Raw genomic sequence first — 23,990 nt, forward strand, 5'->3', positions numbered from 1 at the left:
AGCACCCAGGAAAAAGTGTACCCTTGAAAGGAAAACATGCATTAGAATCCGTTCTTCTCCTCCCGGACTTGATTCGGTATCAGCTTTCACTGCAAAACAAAATGCAGCAGCATCACTGCAGTCTGAAGATCTTCTGGCAGTATTTTGGGCAATAACCTGGGAGAAGGACCTCTCCTGACAAGTGGTCGATTGGCGGGCCTTTTGTAGTATATTTTATCTGAGATCCGAATTTCTGACATAACCTTAGGAATGTCTGACATAACCTCTGAGCATCAATATGCTAGTCTTGGGCATATTCTTATAAACAAATAAGGTAAAAACATGTCAATTCAGACTACACTGTTTATGTCATTATCATTGTTATTTGACGACCTTGAGATAGAGATAACAAAGCACTTGTTCCAAACTAATGTTGCATCAGGTGTCTTATTGAAGGCATTGTCTGCTCATCAGGTGTCTTATTGAAGGCATTGTCTGCTCATCAGGTGTCTTATTGAAGGCATTGTCTGCTCATCAGGTGTCTTATTGATGTCATCGTCTGAATGACACTTTGAGAGATATGAACAGACGACCTCTACATCAACGGCAGACATGTTGATTCTGCAAAAACAGAGTAAATGTCGTCTCGGCCTTTTCAAGATGGAGTCCGGCCTTATAGATTTTTACCTCACTGCTTTGGTATTTGTTCTAAAGATGAGAAATCTGCAGTTATAAATATCTAGCGGAAGAACAAGATACTTACCTTCCATAACAGTGTTTCCGGTGGATACTCTTTCTAACTGTAGATAGATAGAGGCACTCTCCTGCCTCCCCTTCCGTGGAATGGAGTCTTTTTACAATTAGAGATCTACACACTGGTGCAAAAATATGTGGTTTTGTTTTGGCTCTGTGTCCAAGAGTACGAACATTGTCCAGAAAGAACCTGGACTCAGCGCACTTGGCTGGCACGTACATGCAGCTTCAGCTGTCTCTTTTGGGGCTGAGCGGAGTTGATGTGAACCTGTACAACACCACTGACTTGCATGCTGGGTCATGCTGAAATATCTTCTGGATCCAGTCTGGTACCAAGGGATATTCTGTAGGTGCGCAGTCTTTGGTTCTACAGAGTATCCATCAGAAAGAGCATTACTGAATGTAAGTAGCTTGTTGTTTTCAATGCATTGTTGTGGACTATTCCTACTTAGCAGATCTCTTACATTTCTACTTATGCTCATTTATTTAGTATCAGTTATGAAGTTATTCTTAAGTATTGTGAAAACCCAGTCTTAGCAAAGTTACAAATTGTGAGCGTAGCCACATCTACTCAAGTGAAGTGGTTAATAAGTAACCATGAAGCAGTTGATTCATTTGTATTTATATGCATTTTTCTTCTTGTCTTATAGTCCAACTTTGCAATGGGTCGGTTTCCAAGCACGTGTCGGAAGTGTTACATGCTCGATTTTGGCCTAGCTCGACAGTTTACCAACTCATGTGGAGATGTTAGACCTGTAAGAAAGCTATTTACTCTCATTATTGCAATTGTATGTATTCAAATGCATGATTTTGTTTTTACCCCCTCTCAGCTCTGTTCCAAGCTGCGCAGGGAAACACTATCTAGAGGTCCTTTAATATGACCAAGCATAATTATGAAGTTTGTTGGTTTGAATGACCACCTAACTCTAGCCTTTCCCTAGAAGAGTTGAATGGCAGAATCCCCCAACTTTTGTGTGTGAGGTGAGTGGGTTCTGTTTTCTGCCTGTCAAAGGAAATCGACCTTTCGGTGTGGGTAGCTCTGGGAGATAATCGTTCCTTTTTTTCCCTCAGCTATCCTTCACCTCCTGTACGCCTACTGACTAAATAAAGTCATAGGATGGTCACAGGGCTGTCGGTTACAATTTATTTTAAATGTTTGAACTGTATCTCTGTTAATGCAATTGTCGCAATTTACATCGTACATTCCTTAAATCTAGTCAATGAAAGATATTTAGGGTAAAACATTGTTAAAAAGAAAGTGAAGAAAATGTTTCAGAAATAGTAGCACCAAGCAATATGCACCTTTACTTGACTTATGCCTTTTCTCACCTAGTGGCATATACCGGTACCTCTGTAGAACATGAAATACGTCTGTGCTGTGAATAAGGTTTGGACCTGCGGCCCATACAGCATTAGTTTTACACTCCTTTAACAAGCTTTTCTTGCATGCTTTCCTCTTAGTTGCATTTCTCCCCAAAATAAATCTTACAGGACAGATATCACTAGGGGACACTGCTGTGTAGTAAAGGTAGCTTAAACTATATAGAATGTACTGGCTTGTTATCCCCTGACTTATTTCAAGTAACACTGTAGACAACAAGACTGAAGCTCAAGGTGTCTTTCAATTGGAACCTGAAGGTGGAAAACCTGTGTGCAATTCTATAGTTGTGTTTGCCCCTTCCATAGCCCCCTTCACAAGGTAATGTCACTGGCCAATTGAGATAGCATGCATGGGAGACTCATATAAGATAAGGTTGTCACAAAAAAACATGCTGTCCTTACCACCCTTCAGAATAAAAAATACATGCACCCTTCCTCTTTCGAGACTTCCTTTTATTTCCTTCATTTAAATATGTAAAAATGATTTGGTGTCTTACCACTCAACCTCCCCTTTCTCTAGCTTTTTCTCCCCCCTCCCTGGCAATGCTACTCCCTCGCACTCTCTCTATTACCAAGTAGGCAGCAGCCACTTGTCTTGTCATCTTTGGTAGAGGTGCTGCAGAACGTCGCAAAGGTCTGCTGCTCGTCACAGATGGGTTAGCAGGGCTCGAAAAATCTTCTTGACTTAACTGTAATGTACTTGACCCGTAAATGCGTCTCAAATTGTGTGATCCTAGGCAAATAGTTTACAGAATCGTTTTTTTCTTAATTCTCACATATGATTGCGCCTTCAAATATGTGAGTTTAGCATTTCTGCAGTACAAAAAAAACTCTTGTGTGATTAAATAGACTAAAGCTTGCTGCATGCATCACAAGAATCTAGCCCACATACCCATGAGGTCTAGCCCACATAACCTAGGACTTATTTTAGTTTACTAACAACATTACCATCAGGGTGGGAGTGTTTCATAGTTTGTTTAAACACTCAATTTTAATAAATATATGTTCGATGGCATCTTTCGCTGTAGATACACATGTTGTGCATAGCCCGCCATCTGGTGTTGGGTCGGAGTGTTACAAGTTGTTTTTCTTCGAAGAAGTCTTTCGAGTCACGGGACCGAGGGACTCCTCCTCCTTGTCTCCATTGCGCATGGGCGTCGACTCCATCTTTGATTGTTTTCTTTCCGCCATCGGGTTCGGACGTGTTCCTTTCGCTCCGGGTTTCGGAACGGAAAGTTAGCTAAATATCGGAACAATTATGTCGGTATTGTTGCGTTCGGGATCGGCTTAAATAGAATCGACACCGAATCGAAGAGTGAAGAGCTCCGGTACCCTTCGGGGTAGTTTTCGATTCCCCGTCGGGGCCTGGTCGGCCCGATCGCGTGTAAAACAACGCTGATGGAACGGACCCCGTTCCGTTTCTGTCCTAAATGCCACAACAAATACCCGTATACAGACCAACATTTGGTCTGTAACCTGTGCCTGTCGCCTGAGCACAGTGAAGAGACTTGCGAGGCCTGTCGTGCGTTCCGGTCCCGAAAAACACTCCGTGACCGTCGAGCCAGAAGACTGCAGATGGCGTCCACGCCGACAGCTCACCGAGAGTTCGAGGAACAAGAGGAAGAAGAAACCTTCTCGATCCATGAATCGGACTCCGAGGAATTCGACGACCAAAAAACTGTGAGTAAGACGTCGAAGCCAGCACACAAGAAAAGTGACAAGGCCCAGGGGACGCCACTGCCACCAGGCCATGGCTCGACCTATAAATTCGGTGACCGACCATCGGCACCGAAAAAGGCCGAAATAGTGCCGAGATCGTCCGAATCCGGTCGAGACACCGGCACGCAGCCTTCTCGGAACCGAGAAAGTGCTGCTGAAAAACATCGACGCCGAGATAGCGGAGCCGAAGCTGCTCGACGCAGAGACAGCGGCACCGAGGAAGATCGACGCCGAGAGGGTTCGACTCCGAAAAAGAAGGTCACCTCGGAGCCGAAAAAGAGTACAGACAGGGTTTCGGTGCCAAAACGACCCGCAACCGACCCAACTACCGGTTCCTATTCAGAGGAGCAATCACTGTCCTCTCAGATGCGAAAGCATAGATTTGAGGAAGAGTTGCAATCCACCGAAGTGGACCACACTCAGAAACGTATTTTTATACAGGAAGGAACAGGGAAAATAAGCACCCTTCCCCCTATTAGGAGAAAAAGGAGACTGGAGTTTCAGTCAGACCAAGCACCACAAACAAAAATGGTGAAAAAGGTAACTCCGCCACCCTCTCCTCCACCTGTAACTAACGTTTCACCGGCACAAACTCCATCACATTCCCCGGCTCACACCACCATGAGCCAAGGTGACCAGGACCAAGATGCTTGGGACTTATACGACGCCCCAGTGTCGGACAACAGTCCAGAGGCGTATCCTACAAAGCCCTCACCACCGGAAGATAGCACAGCATACTCACAAGTGGTGGCTAGAGCAGCAGAGTTCCACAACGTGTCCCTACACTCGGAACCAGTCGAGGATGACTTCTTATTCAACACCCTCTCCTCCACCCATAGCTCCTACCAAAGCCTGCCTATGCTCCCAGGAATGCTTCGGCACGCAAAGGAAATCTTCAAGGAGCCGGTCAAGAGTAGAGCAATAACACCAAGAGTGGAAAAGAAATATAAAGCACCTCCCACAGACCCTGTTTTCATCACCTCACAGCTGCCACCAGATTCCGTCGTAGTAGGAGCAGCTCGCAAGAGAGCCAACTCCCACACATCTGGGAATGCACCACCCCCAGATAAAGAGAGCCGCAAGTTCGATGCAGCCGGAAAGAGAGTCGCAGTACAAGCTGCAAACCAGTGGCGCATCGCTAACTCTCAAGCACTACTTGCGCGCTATGACAGAGCCCATTGGGACGAGATGCAACACCTCATTGAGCATCTACCCAAAGAGCTACAAAAAAGGGCGAAACAGGTGGTTGAGGAAGGACAGAACATATCTAATAATCAGATACGCTCCTCTATGGATGCAGCGGACACAGCTGCAAGAACAATTAACACATCTGTGACTATAAGAAGGCACGCATGGCTACGAACGTCTGGTTTTAAACCAGAGATACAGGAGGCAGTGCTCAATATGCCATTCAATGAGAAACAACTGTTCGGACCAGAAGTGGACACGGCAATTGAGAAACTCAAAAAGGACACTGACACTGCTAAAGCCATGGGCGCACTCTACTCCCCGCAGAGCAGAGGCACTTACAGCACCTTCCGCAAAACAACCTTTAGAGGGGGGTTTCGGGGTCAGGCCACACAAGCCAGCACCTCACAGGCAACACCGTCCAGCTACCAGGGACAGTACCAAAGGGGAGGCTTTCGGGGCCAATACAGAGGACAATTCCCTAGGAATAGGGGAAAATTTCAAAGCCCCAAAACCCCTACAACCAAACAGTGACTCGCATGTCACTCATCCCCTCCACACAACACCAGTGGGGGGAAGAATAGGTCAGTATTACCAAGCATGGGAGGAAATAACTACAGACACTTGGGTCTTAGCAATTATCCAACATGGTTATTGCATAGAATTTCTACAAATCCCTCCAAACATACCACCAAAAACACAGAATTTATCAAAACAACATTCAGACCTTCTGGAAATAGAAGTTCAAGCATTACTGCAAAAGAACGCAATAGAACTAGGACACAAATAAACACAGGAGTTTATTCACTGTACTTCCTAATACCAAAAAAGGACAAAACACTGAGACCAATCCTAGACCTCAGAACACTAAACACCTACATCAAATCAGAACACTTTCACGTGGTCACACTACAAGAAGTGTTACCATTGCTAAAGCAACAGGACTACATGACAACCTTAGATCTCAAAGACGCGTATTTCCACATACCAATACATCAGTCGCACAGGAAATACCTCAGGTTTGTATTCAAAGGAATACATTACCAATTCAAAGTATTGCCGTTTGGTTTAACAACCGCACCAAGAGTCTTTACAAAATGTCTAGCAGTAGTGGCTGCACACATCAGAAGGCAGCAAATACACGTATTCCCGTATCTAGACGACTGGCTAATCAAGACCAACTCACTGACAAGATGCTCACACCACACAAATCAGGTCAAACAAAACCTCTACAAACTCGGTTTCACCATCAACTATGCAAAATCACACATTCTGCCGTGCAAAATACAACAATACCTAGGAGCCATAATAGACACAACAAAAGGGTTAGCCACTCCAAGTCCACAAAGAATTCAAAATTTCAACAAAATCATACAACGCATGTATCCAACACAGAGAATACAGGCAAAAATGATATTACAACTCCTAGGCATGATGTCCTCATGCATAGCCATTGTCCCAAACGCAAGACTGCACATGAGGCCCTTACAACAGTGCCTAGCATCACAATGGTCACAAGCACAGGGTCACCTTCTAGATCTGGTGTTGATAGACCGCCAAACATACCTCTCGCTTCTATGGTGGAACAGTATAAATTTAAACAAAGGGCGGCCTTTCCAAGACCCAGTGCCACAATACGTAATAACAACAGATGCTTCCATGACGGGGTGGGGAGCACACCTCGATCAACACAGCATACAAGGACAATGGGACGTACATCAAACAAAACTGCACATAAATCACCTAGAACTGCTAGCAGTTTTTCAAGCACTAAAAGTATTCCAACCAATCATAACTCACATATACATTCTTGTCAAAACAGACAACATGACAACAATGTATTATCTAAACAAACAGGGGGGGACACACTCAACGCAGCTGAGCCTTCTAGCACAAAAGATATGGCGATGGGCAATTCACAACCACATTCGCCTAATAGCACAGTTTATTCCAGGGATCCAGAATCAACTTGCAGACAATCTCTCTCGAGATCACCAACAAGTCCACGAATGGGAAATTCACCCCCAAATTCTAAACACTTACTTCAAACTCTGGGGAACACCTCAAATAGACTTATTTGCAACAAAAGAGAACGCAAAATGCCAAAACTTCGCATCCAGATACCCACACAGGCAGTCCCAAGGCAATGCCCTATGGATAAACTGGTCAGGTATATTCGCATACGCTTTTCCCCCTCTCCCTCTCCTTCCATATCTAGTAAACAAATTGAGTCAAAACAAACTCAAACTCATACTGATAGCACCAACATGGGCAAGGCAACCCTGGTACACAACACTGCTAGACCTATCAGTAGTACCCCACATCAAATTGCCCAACTGGCCAGATCTGTTAACACAACACAAACAACAGATCATGCATCCAGATCCAGCATCGCTGAATCTAGCAATCTAGCTCCTGAAATCCTAGAATTCGGACACTTAGACCTTACACAAGAATGTATGGAAGTCATAAAGCAAGCTAGAAGACCATCTACTAGGCACTGCTATGCAAGCAAATGGAAAAGGTTTGTTTGCTACTGCCATCATAATTAAATCCAACCATTACACGCATCTCCAAAGGATGTAGTGGGTTACTTGCTACACTTACAAAAATCAAACCTAGCTTTCTCTTCCATTAAAATACACCTTGCGGCAATATCTGCATACCTGCAGATTATCTATTCAACTTCACTATTTAGGATACCGGTCATTAAAGCATTTATGGAAGGCCTTTAAAGAATTATACCACCAAGGACACCACCCGTTCCTTCATGGAACCTCAATGTTGTCTTAACAAGACTCATGGGTCCACCCTTTGAACCCATGCACTCTTGCGCAATACAGTTCCTAACCTGGAAAGTTGCATTTCTCATCGCCATCACATCTCTACGGAGAGTAAGCGAAATTCAAGCGTTTACAATACAAGAACCTTTTATCCAAATACACAAAAATAAGGTAGTCCTAAGGACCAATCCTAAATTTTTACCAAAGGTTATTTCACCGTTCCACCTAAATCAAACTGTAGAACTACCAGTGTTCTTCCCACAGCCAGATTCCGTAACTGAGAGGGCACTACATACATTAGATGTCAAAAGAGCACTAATGTACTACATTGACAGAACAAAAAACATCAGAAAGACTAAACAACTATTTATTGCATTCCAAAAACCTCATGCAGGAAACCCAATATCAAAACAAGGTATAGCCAGATGGATAGTTAAGTGCATCCAAATCTGCTACCTTAAAGCAAAAAGACAGCTGCCCATTACACCAAGGGCACACTCGACCAGAAAGAAAGGCGCTACCATGGCCTTTCTAGGAAATATTCCAATGCACGAAATATGTAAGGCAGCCACATGGTCTACGCCTCACACGTTCACCAAGCACTACTGTGTAGACGTGCTATCCGCACAACAAGCCACAGTAGGTCAAGCCGTGTTAAGAACCTTATTTCAAAATACTTCCACTCCTACAGGCTGAGCCACCGCTTTTGGGGAGATAACTGCTTACTAGTCTATGCACAACATGTGTATCTACAGCGACAGATGCCATCGAACTGAAAATGTCACTTACCCAGTGTACATCTGTTCGTGGCATCAGTCGCTGAAGATTCACATGTGCCCACCCACCTCCCCGGGAGCCTGTAGCCATTCGGAAGTTAGCTTAAGCTTTGTACATTTGTAAATATATTATTTAAACCTTAAATAGGTACATACTTATTCACTCCATTGCATGGGCACTATTACTACAACACAACTCCTACCTCACCCTCTGCGGGGAAAACAATCGAAGATGGAGTCGATGCCCATGCGCAATGGAGATAAGGAGGAGGAGTCCCTCGGTCCCGTGACTCGAAAGACTTCTTCGAAGAAAAACAACTTGTAACACTCCGACCCAACACCAGACGGCGGGCTATGCACAACATGTGAATCTTCAGCGACTGATGCCACGAACAGATGTACACTGGGTAAGTGACATTTTCATAATAAACCATTATGTGGTAACTTATTGTCATCTACACACAGTAACTTTCCAAGAAACGTCCAAAAACCTCTCCACCAACTTGCAGCTTTACTGATAAAACTATATAGGGGGTCATTCTGACCCTGGCGGTCTTAGACCGCCGGGGCCTTGGTCGGCGGGAGCACCGCCGACAGGCCGGCGGTGCCCCGCAGGGCATTCTGACCGCGGCGTTAAAGCCGCGGTCAGACCGGCAACACTGGCGGTCTCCCGCCAGTGTACCGCCGCCCTATGGAATCCTCCAAGGCGGCGCAGCTAGCTGCGCCGCCGAGGGGATTCCGACCCCCCCTACCGCCATCCAGTTCCCGGCGGTCCGCCCGCCGGGAACCGGATGGCGGTAGGGGGGGTCGCAGGGCCCCTGGGGGCCCCTGCAGTGCCCATGCCACTGGCATGGGCACTGCAGGGGCCCCCGTAAGAGGGCCCCTACAAGTATTTCACTGTCTGCTTGGCAGACAGTGAAATACGCGACGGGTGCAACAGCACCCGTCGCACCTTCCCACTCCGCCGGCTCGATTACAAGCCGGCATCCTCGTGGGAAGGGAGTTTTTCCCTGGGCTGGCGGGCGGTCTTTTGGCGACCGCCCGCCAGCCCAGGGAAAAACTTAGAATATCCTCCGCGGTCTTTCGACCGCGGAGCGGTATTTCGGAGGGGGAAGTTTGGCGGGCAGCCTCCGCCGCCCGCCAGACTTAGAATGACCCCCATAGTGTATTAACAATCGGTGAAAATTGGGTTTCAGAAAACATATAATTTTCACATCAACATATAAAGTATTCGAATTTGTTTTCATCCTATTGAAATATTTTTTCATCACACAGAAATATAAAAAAAAAGGGCTTTCACAACTACTGAAATATATTTTGAAATGTTTGCACAGTTGACTTAGTCATTTAAATGTTGTGTGTTAGGAAAAACCGGATACCCTATATCCTTTTATTTTACATTCTAAGCAGCAGGTCACACAGTTCACCTTACAAAGGCCTGGAACTCTGCAGTCAGAAGGAAAATTAATTGTAAGAAAAACTGACTTTTGACCTCTGTCTGTGCACACAGAGCAAATGTGACATAAGTACAAGAGGTAAAGGCATCTTTTATTGCCCCTCCACTTTTCAACTGAACAGAACACCTGTTCATTGTCAACAAGGGATGAGTAAGTATTAAGAATAGCTCGACCTGATCATTCAGCCAGTGCGAGTGGTCGAGTGGATTCTGATTAGACAAAAGTTAAGAAAAGGAGCTTGCAGGTGGCATTGCAATAGCATCCATCGATCCGCCGCATTCCTTGGGACTGTAGAGTCCCAGGAAGGCAGGAGAAGACAGTGGACAAAGCAGACCAGCATCAGCCAGTCTTTTGCTTGCCAGGGTTCTGTGAAACTATTGATCTACATCCACTAATTTGTCCATTTCCCTGTTATGTGCACCATTACTTTTCAACAGTGAGTAATTGACTGGCAGCACAGCAAACGTGATTGCAGCCAGTGCTCAGTAGTTACAAAGAAATGTACAGGAAGCTGGTAAATAATTCTATAAGTCATCTAAATATAGAATGACAAAAGACTTAACCCTTTTGCTGCTAGGCCCCCATGCAGCACTGTCAACATTCCCCATCCACACCCCGCACCCTGCAACCACCACTGCTGAGCCCTTTTTTTGGCAATTTGGAGTAGTTTGCGCTTAGGGCTTCCTAACATTTTGTACACATTAGCTATCCACACTAAATTTTTGTCCTTTTTTCCAAACATCTTGGGCAATCTAAATATACCCAGGTTTGTGGATTTCTCTGTAGGGGACTCAGAAGATAGGCAGATATAGCAACATTTTGAAGTTTTTTTATTAAAAAAAAGTGCTCTAGATAAAACTGTCTTTTTTTATTCCCTAAAAATGGCTTCCACAAACGGTTTTCTTTACTAAAGTCACCATCTTCCCAGCTCTCAGGACCATGTCGAACTGAATAAAAAAAACTAATTTTGTACCACACTTCTGGCAATTATTAGTCAGAGGATGCCTATTTGACCTATTTTTGTGCTCTCAACCTACTTCCAGTTTATGGTGGGAACCAGCGTGAAACCCATGGGTGATCCAGAAAAGCTATAGATTTCTGAAAACTAGACAAAATTCCGAATTCTGCAAGCGGTCATATGTGTAGATCCCTCAAGATTTTCCCAGGGAAAATAACTGTTGAAATAAAGAAATATTGAAAATGAGTAGGAAACAACAGGCATTGGGGACATTTTCATCTGTAACTTTTCATCATAATGGCCGATTGACAAAAGCAATATACCTTTAGGTCCGCTAGACCCTTCTTGTTGCTGGGATATATAAAAGGTTTGTAGGTTCTCTAAGAACTCAAGCTACCCAGAGCACACAACTGAGCTCACCACACAAAGGCTTTTCATTGAGTACCAAGTATAGGCCAATTCTTATTGCTAAATAGGCTGAGTGAAAAATGGGTATCAAGGAAACATGTATTTCTGAAATGGGCACAATACTTAGAGTTTAGGAGCAGTGGTAATTTCTTCGTCTCTGAATTTGTAGGTACACATAACTAGTGTATGATTTGGAGGGTATTTTCCAAAATGTCATATTTCTTATACACTGGCTTACATTTGAAAGGCACAAATGAAGTCAGTGAAATCCAGTTGGTAATAGTACGTGTTCTACTATTCTATACTCTTACAAGTCTTCCAATAAAAATGGTACCTTACTTGTGTGGGTAGGCCTAGTGGCTACGACAGGAAACGGCCCAAAGGCAACATGGACGCAGAACTTTTTTACAGCAAAAACTGACCCTTCTTTTATAATGTGGGTAGCTGTTGGTTTTGGACGCTAGCTCACCAAACACCTGGGGAAATGTAGTCAACATGTAAACAATTTTAAACTAGATACGTACGAGTATCCATGGTGGGCTGACGTGGCTCTCGCCACATTTTGTGTTACCTAGAATCCCTTGGAAATACATTTTGTGTTACCTAGAATCCCTTGGAAATCTTAAAATTTGACAACAAAAAAACCAGTTTCCTCACATTTCTGTGATGGAAAGCTGTGGAATCTGTGGGGAGCCACAAACTTCCTTCCACCTGCCATTCCCCCAGGTCTCCTGATTAAAAAAATTGTACCTCACTTGGGTGGGTAGACCTAGTGCCTCTAGCAGAAAATAGCCCTAAATGCAAAAGTGACACAGCATATTTTTCCAATGAAAATTGGCCCTCTTTTTCCGATGGGGTAGCTCTAGACTTTGGACCGTAGCTCAGCTGGCACCAAGGAAAACCTAGCCAACCTGTACATTTATGAAAACTAGACATCCTAGGGTTATTCAGGGTGGGCTGACTTGCGTGGGTCTCACCACATTTTTTTTATTTTTATTTTTTACCCAGAATCCTTTGCAGACCTCAAACTTTGACTAAAAAACATAGTTTCCTCACATTTCTGTGATGGAAAGTTCTGGAATCTGCGGGGAGTAACAAACATTTTTCCACCTGGCATTCACCCAAGACTCCTGATAAAAATTGTGTGGTTAGAACTAGTACCCGCAACAGGAACCGCACAAAACGCAACATGGGCACAGCTCATTTTTCCAGCGAAAACTGACCCTCTTTTTCTGATACGTGAGCAGCTGTAGATTTTGGACCCTAGCTCAGCCAGCACCTAGGGAAAACCTAGCTAGCCTGTACCTTTTTGAAAACTAGGCACCTATGGGGTATCCAAGATGACGTGACTTCCGTGGATTCCCTTAGGGTTTTTATCCACAGTGCCCTGCAAACCTCCAACTTTGCCTGAAATCACACATTTTCCTTACATTTCTGTGATGAAAACTTCCGTAGTAGCAGGAATCCACAAAATTAATACCACCCAGCATTGCTCCACCTGTGCCAATAAAAATGCTGCCCCACTTGTGTGGCTGGGACTGGTGCCTAGAAAGGAACAGAACAAACCAAGGACAATGGGAGCCCTTGCATGGAGACTCCTACTGACCAAGGTTGGATCCGTTCCTGTTGCTGTCACTAGACAAAGGCACGCAAGTCGGGCAGAGTTTTTATCGGCATAGATGTGGCAATGCTAGGTAGGAAAATAAGTTTTCATCACAGAATTATAGGGAGAATGCTTGACTTCAGGCGAAGTTGGAGGTTTGCAGGGCACTATGGATTAGAAAATAGTGTGAGGTGCATGTGAACCACACCACCCAGGACTCTCCCCAGACGTCTAGAGCTCGTAAATGTCTAGGCCAAGTAGGTTTTTCCAGGCAGCAGCTTACCCAAACCCAAAAAGGATAGATGGTCACCTTTGTAAGTGGGGCGATATTGTGAATTAGCCAAGCTTTCTTGGCCCATATATAAAATCAACACCCAAATCAGTCAGATGTCCTCTTGCTTGCCATTGGAAGGAGATGCTTTAGACTGCTGGAGTGTGTGTGTGGGGGTGGGGGGTAAGAAAGACTGTTGTCCCCTTCAGATGTGGTGGGGGCATAACCATCTACATGGTGGTTGGCAGTCCCCACCCCTCTTTCTAAATATATATATATTCCCTGTTGTCTAGTGGGCTTTCAGGGGGTAATTAACCCATCTGCCCCTGTAGGGGGTTGGGGGGAGGGTGCAGAAAGACTCTGGCCATTTTTTGGGGACATTTTGAAAAAGAAAAAAGAAAAATAATCCCTGGTGCCTAGTGAGCTTTCTGCCCCCCACCCCGTGGGGGGAGTGGGCTGATCAAGGGCTGTTGCCCCCATCTATCTTTTATAATGGGGTCAGGCATTTGCATGCACATTTTGGGCAGCCCCCACCCCTACACATAGACAAGAAAAATACTCCCTGGCATCTAGTGCGCTTTCTACCTCCTGGGGGGGGGGGGTGGGTCGGGTGGCTTTTACCCACCAGGGATCCTCCTTCGGTGATCCCCAACCAGGAATCCACTGGTGAGGGATACCATTCGAAAGGGAAGATGTTCCTCTTTCAAGTGATACCTGTCCCATCTGCATTGGTGCTCGGGTGGCTGAGATAACCCCATGAGCATCAAGGAAGAGAAAGTGAAATGTGAAATGAGCCAATTGGCTCATTTCACTTTTGTTTTCAGTGAAATTACGTTAGCTCGCCATGCATGCTGACTATCATTTCACTGAAAACAATGAAACAGCCTCAGGAGCTAGGGAAGCTCTCCTCCAGCTCCCCAGACTGTTTCTTTATGCAGGAATTTCTTCTGGTGCCCACTCCAGAGGGATTTCTAGTGCTGTGTGCGTGGACACGAGGAGCCGTCCGATGCACCGTGGTGTCGGACGCCTCCTGACCGTCCAGTGCACCGAACCCGTTAATCTCATTGCTTTGTGAAGGAATCTTGAAGAGGTGTAGGATTTGTTTTTATTAAGGATCTACCTAATATATATTCTGCATAAGTGAGACCAAGAAGAGGGAAGAGAGAATCGGGAAGGAGCGAAGTAAGGGCAATGAAGACAATCTCAGTGACCATCCACAGCCACACTCATTTTTAAAAAAATATTGCTCAAGTAAAGGAATGGATTTTCTTCAAGGCACTAAATTGGATCCTGTTCTTGTTTTCTATTTTTGTTACAGTTCCCTGTTCTTAGCGCAGCAGCTATTTAATTTACTTAAATACACCATCAACTGCAATCCTTTGTTCGTGGTTGACTCGAGAACAAAACAGTCATTAAATTGTCACTTCAGCAGCAACAGGCAGCCTGGTGTGCACATGACTACAGTGGCATCCCTGGTTCTACTGTAAGGATATTGGGACCTCCTTGAGGTTCTGCAGTTTCAGGCAGTCTCCTTTCCTCAGACCTTTTTTTTTTTCCTCGCACAAGTCTATAACTGCTAGAAGTGCTTTACTCTGTGATCCCCTTTCATTTTACAGATTCCCTGTGGTCCAAACTGCTTCTCTTTGATCAGGCTTGCCTGCATGTACAGTGTGTTCAAAACTTCCTCCTTTTCTCTGTAATTCATCTAAACAAGGCACAAAGGGATGTTACTTTGTATAAGTACATGTACTAGCAAAGTAATATTACTTCGTATAAGTACCCAATTTTCTTGATGCAGTACTTAGTCAAATTGAACTTGATTACCTAGATTTAGGGCCTGATTTAGATTTCCTTAGGTTACTTTGTCACAACAGTGACAGATATCCCGTCCGCCGAAATACAAATACCATTACTTCCTACTGGATTTATATTTTGGCGGACGGGATATGCGTCAGCGTTGTGACAGAGTAATCCGTCCACTGAAATCTAAATCAGGCCCATGTTTGGGTGGAATTTTGTTTCTTTTTGTGCTTGTTCTGGGCAGACTGGAACCCCCGATTGTTTCTAGCAATGGAGCATGATACTAGGATGCGGAGTAAAAGAGGTTACTTTGAAAATCTGCTGGACATTTAGGTTTTAGTTACATTGTTGGTGGCCAGAGAGCATCTCCTAGTCATAAATGACCGACATGATGAGGACTACTCCATGGCAAGGTAACAATCACTGAAAGAATTTCTACTTTTTTAGTATCTAGAACATTTTAATTTTTGCTAATCGAGGACTGAACATTTAAGTGTTATTGACCGTCAACGAGGCCCACAATTACGGGCTTAATAATGAATGGGCAGTGGTTAAGTCCTAACAGCATGAGGGCAATAAGGCAATTAAAACCCACTCTCCTAATCTCACCCAAGCAAGCTACTAAGCATGATCAGTCTTCTGGCTACTGAACCTAGAGCGAGGCGGCCAACAGTAGCTGGTACCAGTGTTCTGGATTATCTGAACTAATGTCTGCTTTTCATCCACGGAGCATGTTTCTCCAGGAGCTTCTCTCGTTTTTTAAATAAAATTATAGCTACTCTGACATACTCGATAATATCCAAAATCATTTCATGGGTAGAATTTCCTGTTAATCCAGGCATAAACAGCAGAGCAAATGAACAGTGTTCCTTGCACTGTATTCTTTTGTTGATCATCAGACTATCCAGGAATCCTTCCATGCCCCCCAACCCCATCCTCCTTCCCAGCTTCCGTTTTTTTCTCTTCTAATCAACAGCGCATCAGAGGTCCAAGAGAACAGCATACAGTACATCACAGATATGTGTTCAGCTCCAGTAATACAAAAGACAGAACTTAGAACATTTCCACCCTCAAGCCCCTCAACTCTGCCCTCAAGCATTCATCAGCCAAAGCAAGTACAGAATCTATCCATCATTGTGGATCCCACCCAGCAAGTTTGTGACTCACCAATCCCGCCTTCCCTCCCCCCCCCCCCCGACTTCGCCCCCCCACCCTCATTGCTGCACCCCAGGACTACACATCCCTACCTCATTTAGTACTTCTAAGGAATGAAACTGTATTCAGTTTCCCCAAATCTTAAGGAACATTCAGGAGCGACCATTCTGGCATGAGTTACTTTCTCTGCCACGATAAATATGTCCATGCCTCCATTCCCTCAACATTGGATATTCCCAGGCCCCCTAATGATGAGCAGTATCTCTTTTGGCTACTACTAGGCCAAGACCACAAAACAGTAGCTTAGCTCGAAGTAAATCTATATCATTAGGGATTCCCAGGAGAATGAATTTGTGGTCCTGCGGCATTTACTCTGAAAGCACCCCTCTTAAGTTCCTCCATAATCTCTGTCCAGTATTCTTGGATCAGCGGGCACCCCAAACCGTATGAATAAAGGAGGTATCCTCCCCTTGACATTTCAAACAGTGCGGATGTTGTGCTTCCCCATAGCGTGTAACTTTTGTCATAGTATACTCGGTGTACAATCTTAAATTGGACCAATTAGAGCTGCAATCTAATTGACACTTCTCGCAGTTGCATCAGTGCTACCTCCCAATAAATATCCTCCAGCTCCCCCAAGTCTTCTACCCATTTGCCATTCAATCTGAGTAAGGCATCAGGTATGTTATTATTTATGGTCTTGGTTGTCACTGATATAGCTCCTCTCCCCAACATATCCATTAATAACCTCCCCTCCAATGGGGGTCCTGCTTCCGATTTTCAGTGGCTGATCTTCAGAGGAGAGAAAGGCTGAACCTGTGTACTGGATGATACCAGCTGTGCAGTGTAGAGGGGTCCAGTTCCATACAGAGATGAGTCGATCTTTTCATTTAACCTTTGGAAAGTAGTATTACGTCAATGCTTTGGAGTTAAATCAGAATAGTGTGTGAAAAAGGAGGATGTAATCCAAATGCTGTTTAAACAATGAACAGTTTTTTGTATGATAATATGCAAATGACAACAAACCTATTAAAAGCACTGTGCAGATGTAAGACAGCTTATTGTGTACACTGATTGAAGGAGTTCATGTTTAACATCATTGAACATTTGAATGTAACACTTAACTTCCAGTGAAATTAAAGTGACTTATAGTAATCATTTCTTGTTCTTCTCGTTTTTAAATTCTTTCGTAATGCAAATGATTTATTAATGATTTCTCTCTGGACTCTTGTTTTACTGGATCCCACCACTTTGCGTGCCTTTTTAACCTACCAGTTTTTGGTAATTATTTTAGTTTACTTTTCTTTAACATTTTATTGTTAAACTGAGCTGAATAATGTATAAAGGAGAGCGCTGGAATATGCTTCTTTGAACATCTTCGGAAGAGTTTTTCTAGGAACACCAGTAATGGTATTAGTCCAGCAGGTATTTCCCATGGGCAAGTGGGTGCTAATGATGAGCACAACATATTATTGTTAACGGTTTGGAAACAAATGTCATCGGTAAAGAAGGGTGCATGCTGTTCTGCTTCCTCTGAGAAAGGAAGTTACTCCCTTGAGTTACCAGCAACCAATCTTTAATTAGTCCCCCAGAGCACACGCAGCTCAGATCTTTATTTTCCAAGCAGCCTATTTAGCTGTTCTTAAGGCATGAGCAGCACTTCCGGTTTCCATGCACATGTTCAGCATTTGTATTGGGTGGAAGGTGTTTGGGTGCACACAGACTCCATTTCACCAGTTTTGATCATCAGGATTTACGGTACATAGGCCAGATTTCCCTCTTAATAATTAACATCAAGGTAAAGTTAGTCTGATCTTTAAAACTGATTTTTCTTTTAGGACTTTTTAATGCATAGCCGGTTCTTCTGCATTGGTCATGAAGACCTCCGCTTGTACACAAGCAACATAGTTTCTCCTAAGGAAATGTTATGTTTTGTGGTTAACACATTTTTGCGCAATTTGTTACAAATAACAACATAGTAAAGCTTACCTACTCAAAGTAATACCGATTTCACAATTAGAGTTTAATCTGAGAAAGCACAATGTTTGATGGCCTCCAGACACACAGAATATGGAACCCTTGCCTCCAGGAAGTACACTCTTCCCTCCACTAAAATGATCAATTAATATATCCTGTGACACGGCTCACCCTCAATGTTTATTGGCATGAGTATCTTTTACTTCACTGCGGTTGAGCAATGAATGTATTTTGAATGTCAACATATGGAAGTAGTTCTACAAATGTAACTGCTGATGCTTCTTATAGATACTTCTAACTGAAGATTCCTCACCTTAGAACAGAGGTCTTTAAACGTTTTTGCTCTGAGCCCACCCAAAGCAAAGTAGTTTGAAGTTGGGCTCACTTCCCAAACTTTATGGCAACGATTTCGGGAGTGGAAACAGCAGGGCTGATTGCATAGGGTGGGGATTATGAGATCATTTCAGGGGTGCTTTTTTGTAGCTTGTAATCCACCCTTAGTGTGTGGCTTATAAAAGAGCAACGGCATCACACAAAAACAGAATTGACCAAAACACTACTCACCATAATTGGGGTACTGTGGGCCCCATTGCAAGTAAACCTGCAGCAATAATGATGGCTCTAGCCCTGAGAAGCAGGCCATCTCTTCTTCTTTCACCCCTTTCCCTCCATGCCTGACCATCACTTCAGTCATGAAACACGATTTGTCCCTTTCTGGAAAAAAAGGAATCCAGCAGTTTGCCTTCATTTTTGTAGCAAGGGTTCCATCTGCCCTAATGCTAGCAAAGAAAATGAGCTTCATGCCCAGGTTTTAAGTAAGGCATTCATAATTGTGATACAGTGGGCCCCTCAGGCCAATCGTCAAACGTGCCACTGCACCTGCTTTACTAATGATAGCTGCTGCCTTGCTCCCTTTGTTAACACCATAGGCTCTAACTCAAACCATCCCTCTTTCTGCCATGTCTCACTATCCCCGTACCTTCCATCTCTCTGCTCTGATACTGGGACCTGGACCTTAATGCTAGCACAGAAAATGCAGTCCCCATTTTCCTTTTCATAGTAAGGCAGCCATAACTGGGGTACATCCGCTACTGAGGGTATGGGGGAGGGGTGTGGGTGTGTGTGTGTGTTGTAATGGAGAGAGAGAGAGAGAAAGACCTAAAGAAGAAACATGCCTTCTCACCAGGGCACCTGCTACCTGAAAGAAATATAAATGTGTGCAATGTTTTTAACCACCAAATATATTAACTCTGCTTTGGAGCCAGTATAGGTGTGCCCTTTTAATAGACACATATACAATTATTTGCACTTGATATAGTCTGATTGCTTATTACAAAAAATGAATATTTTCTAAAGCACCTGTTTTTATCTTAACACTATTTTGGGACAGCCTGTTTTATACTATGTAATACAGTGCTTTCTGTCACAGGCTGGGACCCTGTAGCACTATAAAAAGACAAGTCACTGTTCCTCACTTAACCAATCAGGATTTAATTCTGTGATTCTCTGATCAGACACACAGACATCTGCAGTGATCACCTTACGTAAAAGAGTATACTTCCCTTTGAATAGCTTAACTTGCATTTATTTTTCATTTGAGGGGTGTGCGTGTTACATGTAAATGAAGACAGTCTGGCAAAGTCCAGTTTCTCTTCCAGGCTATCTTCATTTACAAGTAATTGCAAATTCATTTGCACCCCCTGGGAACACATCCACAGACCTTCAGGGAGGCATGACCCACAGTTTTAAGAGCTCTGCCTTAGAATATCCCACATGCACCAGACTTTCACCACTGCTAGGTGGCCTTATGTGTTGACTTCACGCCACCCTGAAACTGCCAAAGCTTAGCTGCTTATAAGCGCCAACCGAACGCGCTGATGTCATTTTGAATGGCTTCCTACACAGTTTTACAGAGTGCTAGGGACCAATGTCCTCACTGGAAACAACAGGCTTTAAGCCATGCAGCAACTGAAGAAAGCATGTGTCGATCACGAACCAACACAAGTGGTGTCTATAGTGTCTGGGCTTGAGACACAACTTCTCAGATGTGTGATAAGTGTGCCCTCATGTACCTGAATGCGATCTGAGACTGGGGGTTAAAGTTATATGTCACTGAACACTAAAGCAAGTCGGAACAGTCACATATCTCCCACTACCACTCAATGTTCCGGGCCTGGACCCTGTTCTGGGCCACTTCCGTGACCATTTAATTTCACACTCAAAGTCCTTTGGTAAGCCCAAGTCCAAACATAAGAAAGCTAAGTGGGACTCCACCCCGCCCACCACTCTGTTGCCAAATAGAAGTGGCGAGCGCGTAACAATGTCAGTTGCACTCTTTCATGGTGTCTGGCAATGTAACAGATTTCTTATTTGTTCCCAATGTGCCCCAAGATTACTAGGCCATTGTCATCCCTACAGTAAATTGAGGCCTTCAAAGTGGCCATGCTGCAAATTTCTAGTGTGCCTCGGCTGCCCCTGGCATACCTTCGGGGCCCCATGGAACTGCAGCAATCTCCGACACTGATATAGATGTCTGTGCCATCCCCAAGATCCATGCCAGTTTCTTCCATCCTGGTGCCTGTGCCACATCATGTGCCAATGCCATGTTGGATCTCAAACTGACATCAGCCTGAACCACTGCCCTTGATGCCTCTCCCAAAACACAGAAGAACTGCAATTACAGCTACACCAAAACATGTTGGTGAACCATTGCATCTGACAGAGGAATCTTACAGATTGTTAAAAACAGCTATGTCCTGCCTTTTCTCTCCTTCCCGCATATTATCCCTCCCACACAAGAATGAATTTTGAAAGACATCTGTCTATCCTGCTAAAGGAGGTATGCCTGTAGTGCTACAAGTGTGCAGTCGAGAGACAGTGGTTGTTACTTTGGCTACTTTCTCCTCCTCAAAAAGGATGGAAGCCCAGGCCCATACTGGACCTTCGACCTTTGAATGCCTTACCTGTGAAAGGATGAATTCAAAATGCTCATGCTGGCCGTGATCCTGTCTGCTCTGGACCCAGGTGACTGGTTGATGTTCTTGGACTTGCAAAACCCAAATTTTCAAACACCTGTTCTGCAGTCTCACAGATGTTTTCTGAGGTTCAGTGTAGGCCATGATCATTTTCAGTTTGCCGTGCTCCTCTCTGGGATCACCAGTGCCTGTTGGATGTTCAGGAAAGTGATGGCTGTGGTTGCTGCTCATCTTCAAAGATCTGGAGTACCTGTTTTCTCGTACCTCGATGATTGGCTGCTGAAGGCGGGCTTACCGCAGTCAGTCATAGACCACTTCCAGAAGCGGAACTCTTGAACTCATTGGGTTTTGCTATAAAGAACCAAAGTCCCATTTGATTTCTTTGCAGAGGCTTGCATTCATTGGGCGCGAGCCTGCACACAGCGGAGTCAGGGCTTTTCCTCTGTAGCAACAAGTTCAAGACATTCAGGCTATGATCCTGATGAGTTAGGCTTTGCCCTGGACCACAGTGAGAGCGGCTCTGAGGCCTCTTAGCATTGTCCATCCTCCTCATCCACCATGCCAGCTATCACAAGCATGCTCTGCAATGGATCATAAAATTCCAGTGGAACCTTTATGACATCATCGAGGTCTTGTAGGAGACAGCTCGAGATTTGCAATGCAGGCTGCTCAATTACTATTAGTCCAGTAGCAGGCCACTCTCCATTCCCCAGGCTCCTGTCCTTTCCCCATCCAGAGCTGATAGTAATGACAGATGTGTCACTGATGGGCTGGTGAGGTAATCTGGGGGGGAGGGGTCAAGATCAGTGGACTCTGGTCTAAGCTGAAGACTGGCTTCACATACATCTGCTGTAGTTACAGGCCATTCTTCTGGCTCTGCAGGCGTTCCTGATGTCTATCATCGGAGTCTAGTGCAGGCACTCATTGACAAAACCACTGCATGTGGTACTGTACCAGTCAGGGTAGAGTGGGGGTCCTTTGTCCTGTGGTAGGAGGCTTTGCACCTCTGGAGGTGGTTGGAGTGCCATGGTATCTTCTGACTGTGAATCACCTAGCAGGGACCCTGAATGCCAGAGCCGATACACTGAGCATAAATCATCTGGCAGAACACAAGTGGCGTCTGCATCCCGAGTTGGTCCAGGACATCTTCCAACAGTCGGTGTAACCTTGGTTAGATCTATTCACCACCATTAACAATGTGCTGTGTCAGCAATTTTGCACATTGGAGTTTCCTCAAAAACACTTGTTGGGAGACACAGTCTAGCTGGAAGAGAGAATGGGACTTCTGTATGCCTTCTCGCCCCTGCCTCTCCTTCCCAGAGTTCTGAAGATGATCCAGAACGATTAGACCAAAGTCATCGCAGTGTCTCCTAATTAGGTCAGGAGAGTGTGGTATCCAGAACTTCTAGGCATGAGCATCTGCCATCTGATCAGAGTGCTACTTTGCGAGGACCTCCTATGTCAGCAACAAAGCAGGGTCCTCCAACCGAATCGATGCAATCTATACCTCCATGTGCAGAGACTGAGCGGTGGAAATTTACTGAGTATGGTTTGATGCCTGAAATGGTGGATGTCACCCTTGCCGCCAAGCCCCCTATCTCAAAATCTATGTATGCTGGGCACTGGTACAAATCTGGTACAAATCTGTCACTTGATGTGGTATTCACAACACTGACACCTTACAGGCAAAGCTGTCTGATGTCCTTTTGTTTTTGGCTGTCTTTGTCTCTCTATGTTTGCCTTATGAACAACCATCCTTCTTGAAATCACCTGTTGAGTTGAGGTTTATAAAAGGGTTACTACGCACATTTCCACCCAAGTCGTTTGATGCCACAGTTAGATCCAAACTTGGTCTTGGCATTTCTTATGTGTTACAAACCCTCTGCAACTCCCTCTCAATTTATTTTCACCGCAAAATTCAGGACATACACAACAGCTTCATACCACACACACAACCCCCACCCACCCAACACAAACCCAACACACACACCCCACAACCTACTCACCACCTGGGCCCCCACCACCGATGAAGAAACTGAAAAGACTATGAACTCCATTCACTCTGGCTCCCCCTCCGACCCATGCCCCCACCGAATATACAACAAGGCCAGTCCCACCATAACCCCTAAACTCCGAGCCATAATCAACAGCTCATTCGCGACCGCCACCTTCCCTGACCTCTGGAAACACGCGGAAGTTACTGCGCTCCTAAAAAAAAAAAAACAAAGCCAACCCAGACGACCTCTCCAACTACCGCCCCATCTCCCTCCTCCCTTTTCCAGCCACGGAAAAACTAGTCAACTCCCGCCTATCCCACTTCCTCGAGACAAATCACACACTTGACCCCTCCCAATCTGGGTTCCACAAGAACCACAGCATGGAAACCGCTCTCGTTGCTTGCACCGGCGAAATCAGATCCAGAGTCGCCATGGGCGAGACCGTAGCACTCCTACTCCTCGACCTCTCCGCAACCTTTGACACTGTCTGCCACCACACACTCCTTACACGACTCCACGACTCCGGGATCCGCCACCTAGTCCTGGAATGGCTCACCTCCTTCCTTACCGACAGGACCCAAAAAGTCTGCCTCCCACCCTTCCAATCCTCCGCCACCAAAATCACATGCGGAGTCCCACAAGGCTCCTCCCTCAGCCCCACCCTCTTTAACATCTACATGGCCCCACTAGCCAACATCCTCAAACCCCACGGCACCACCATCCTCTCATACGCTGATGACACACAACTCATCTTTTCCCTCACCCGCAACCCGTCCACCGCCAAAACCAACCTGTTCGGTGGCATGTGTAG

General features: G+C 44.9%; 1 protein-coding gene across 2 annotated transcripts in view; it reads left to right on the forward strand.

Moving 5' to 3' along the window:
- TTBK2 (tau tubulin kinase 2) overlaps positions 1–23,990 on the forward strand; it is a 447,781-nt gene that overhangs the window by 205,796 nt on the left and 217,995 nt on the right. For both annotated transcript variants that reach the window (XM_069208911.1, XM_069208910.1), the window contains exon 7: positions 1,383–1,487. In XM_069208911.1, coding sequence (XP_069065012.1) covers positions 1,383–1,487 — 105 coding nt within the window. The remainder of the gene's footprint in view (positions 1–1,382; positions 1,488–23,990) is intronic.

This window comes from Pleurodeles waltl, chromosome 9 (genome assembly GCF_031143425.1).
Source record: "Pleurodeles waltl isolate 20211129_DDA chromosome 9, aPleWal1.hap1.20221129, whole genome shotgun sequence".
Classification (NCBI taxonomy): Eukaryota; Metazoa; Chordata; class Amphibia; order Caudata; family Salamandridae; genus Pleurodeles; species Pleurodeles waltl.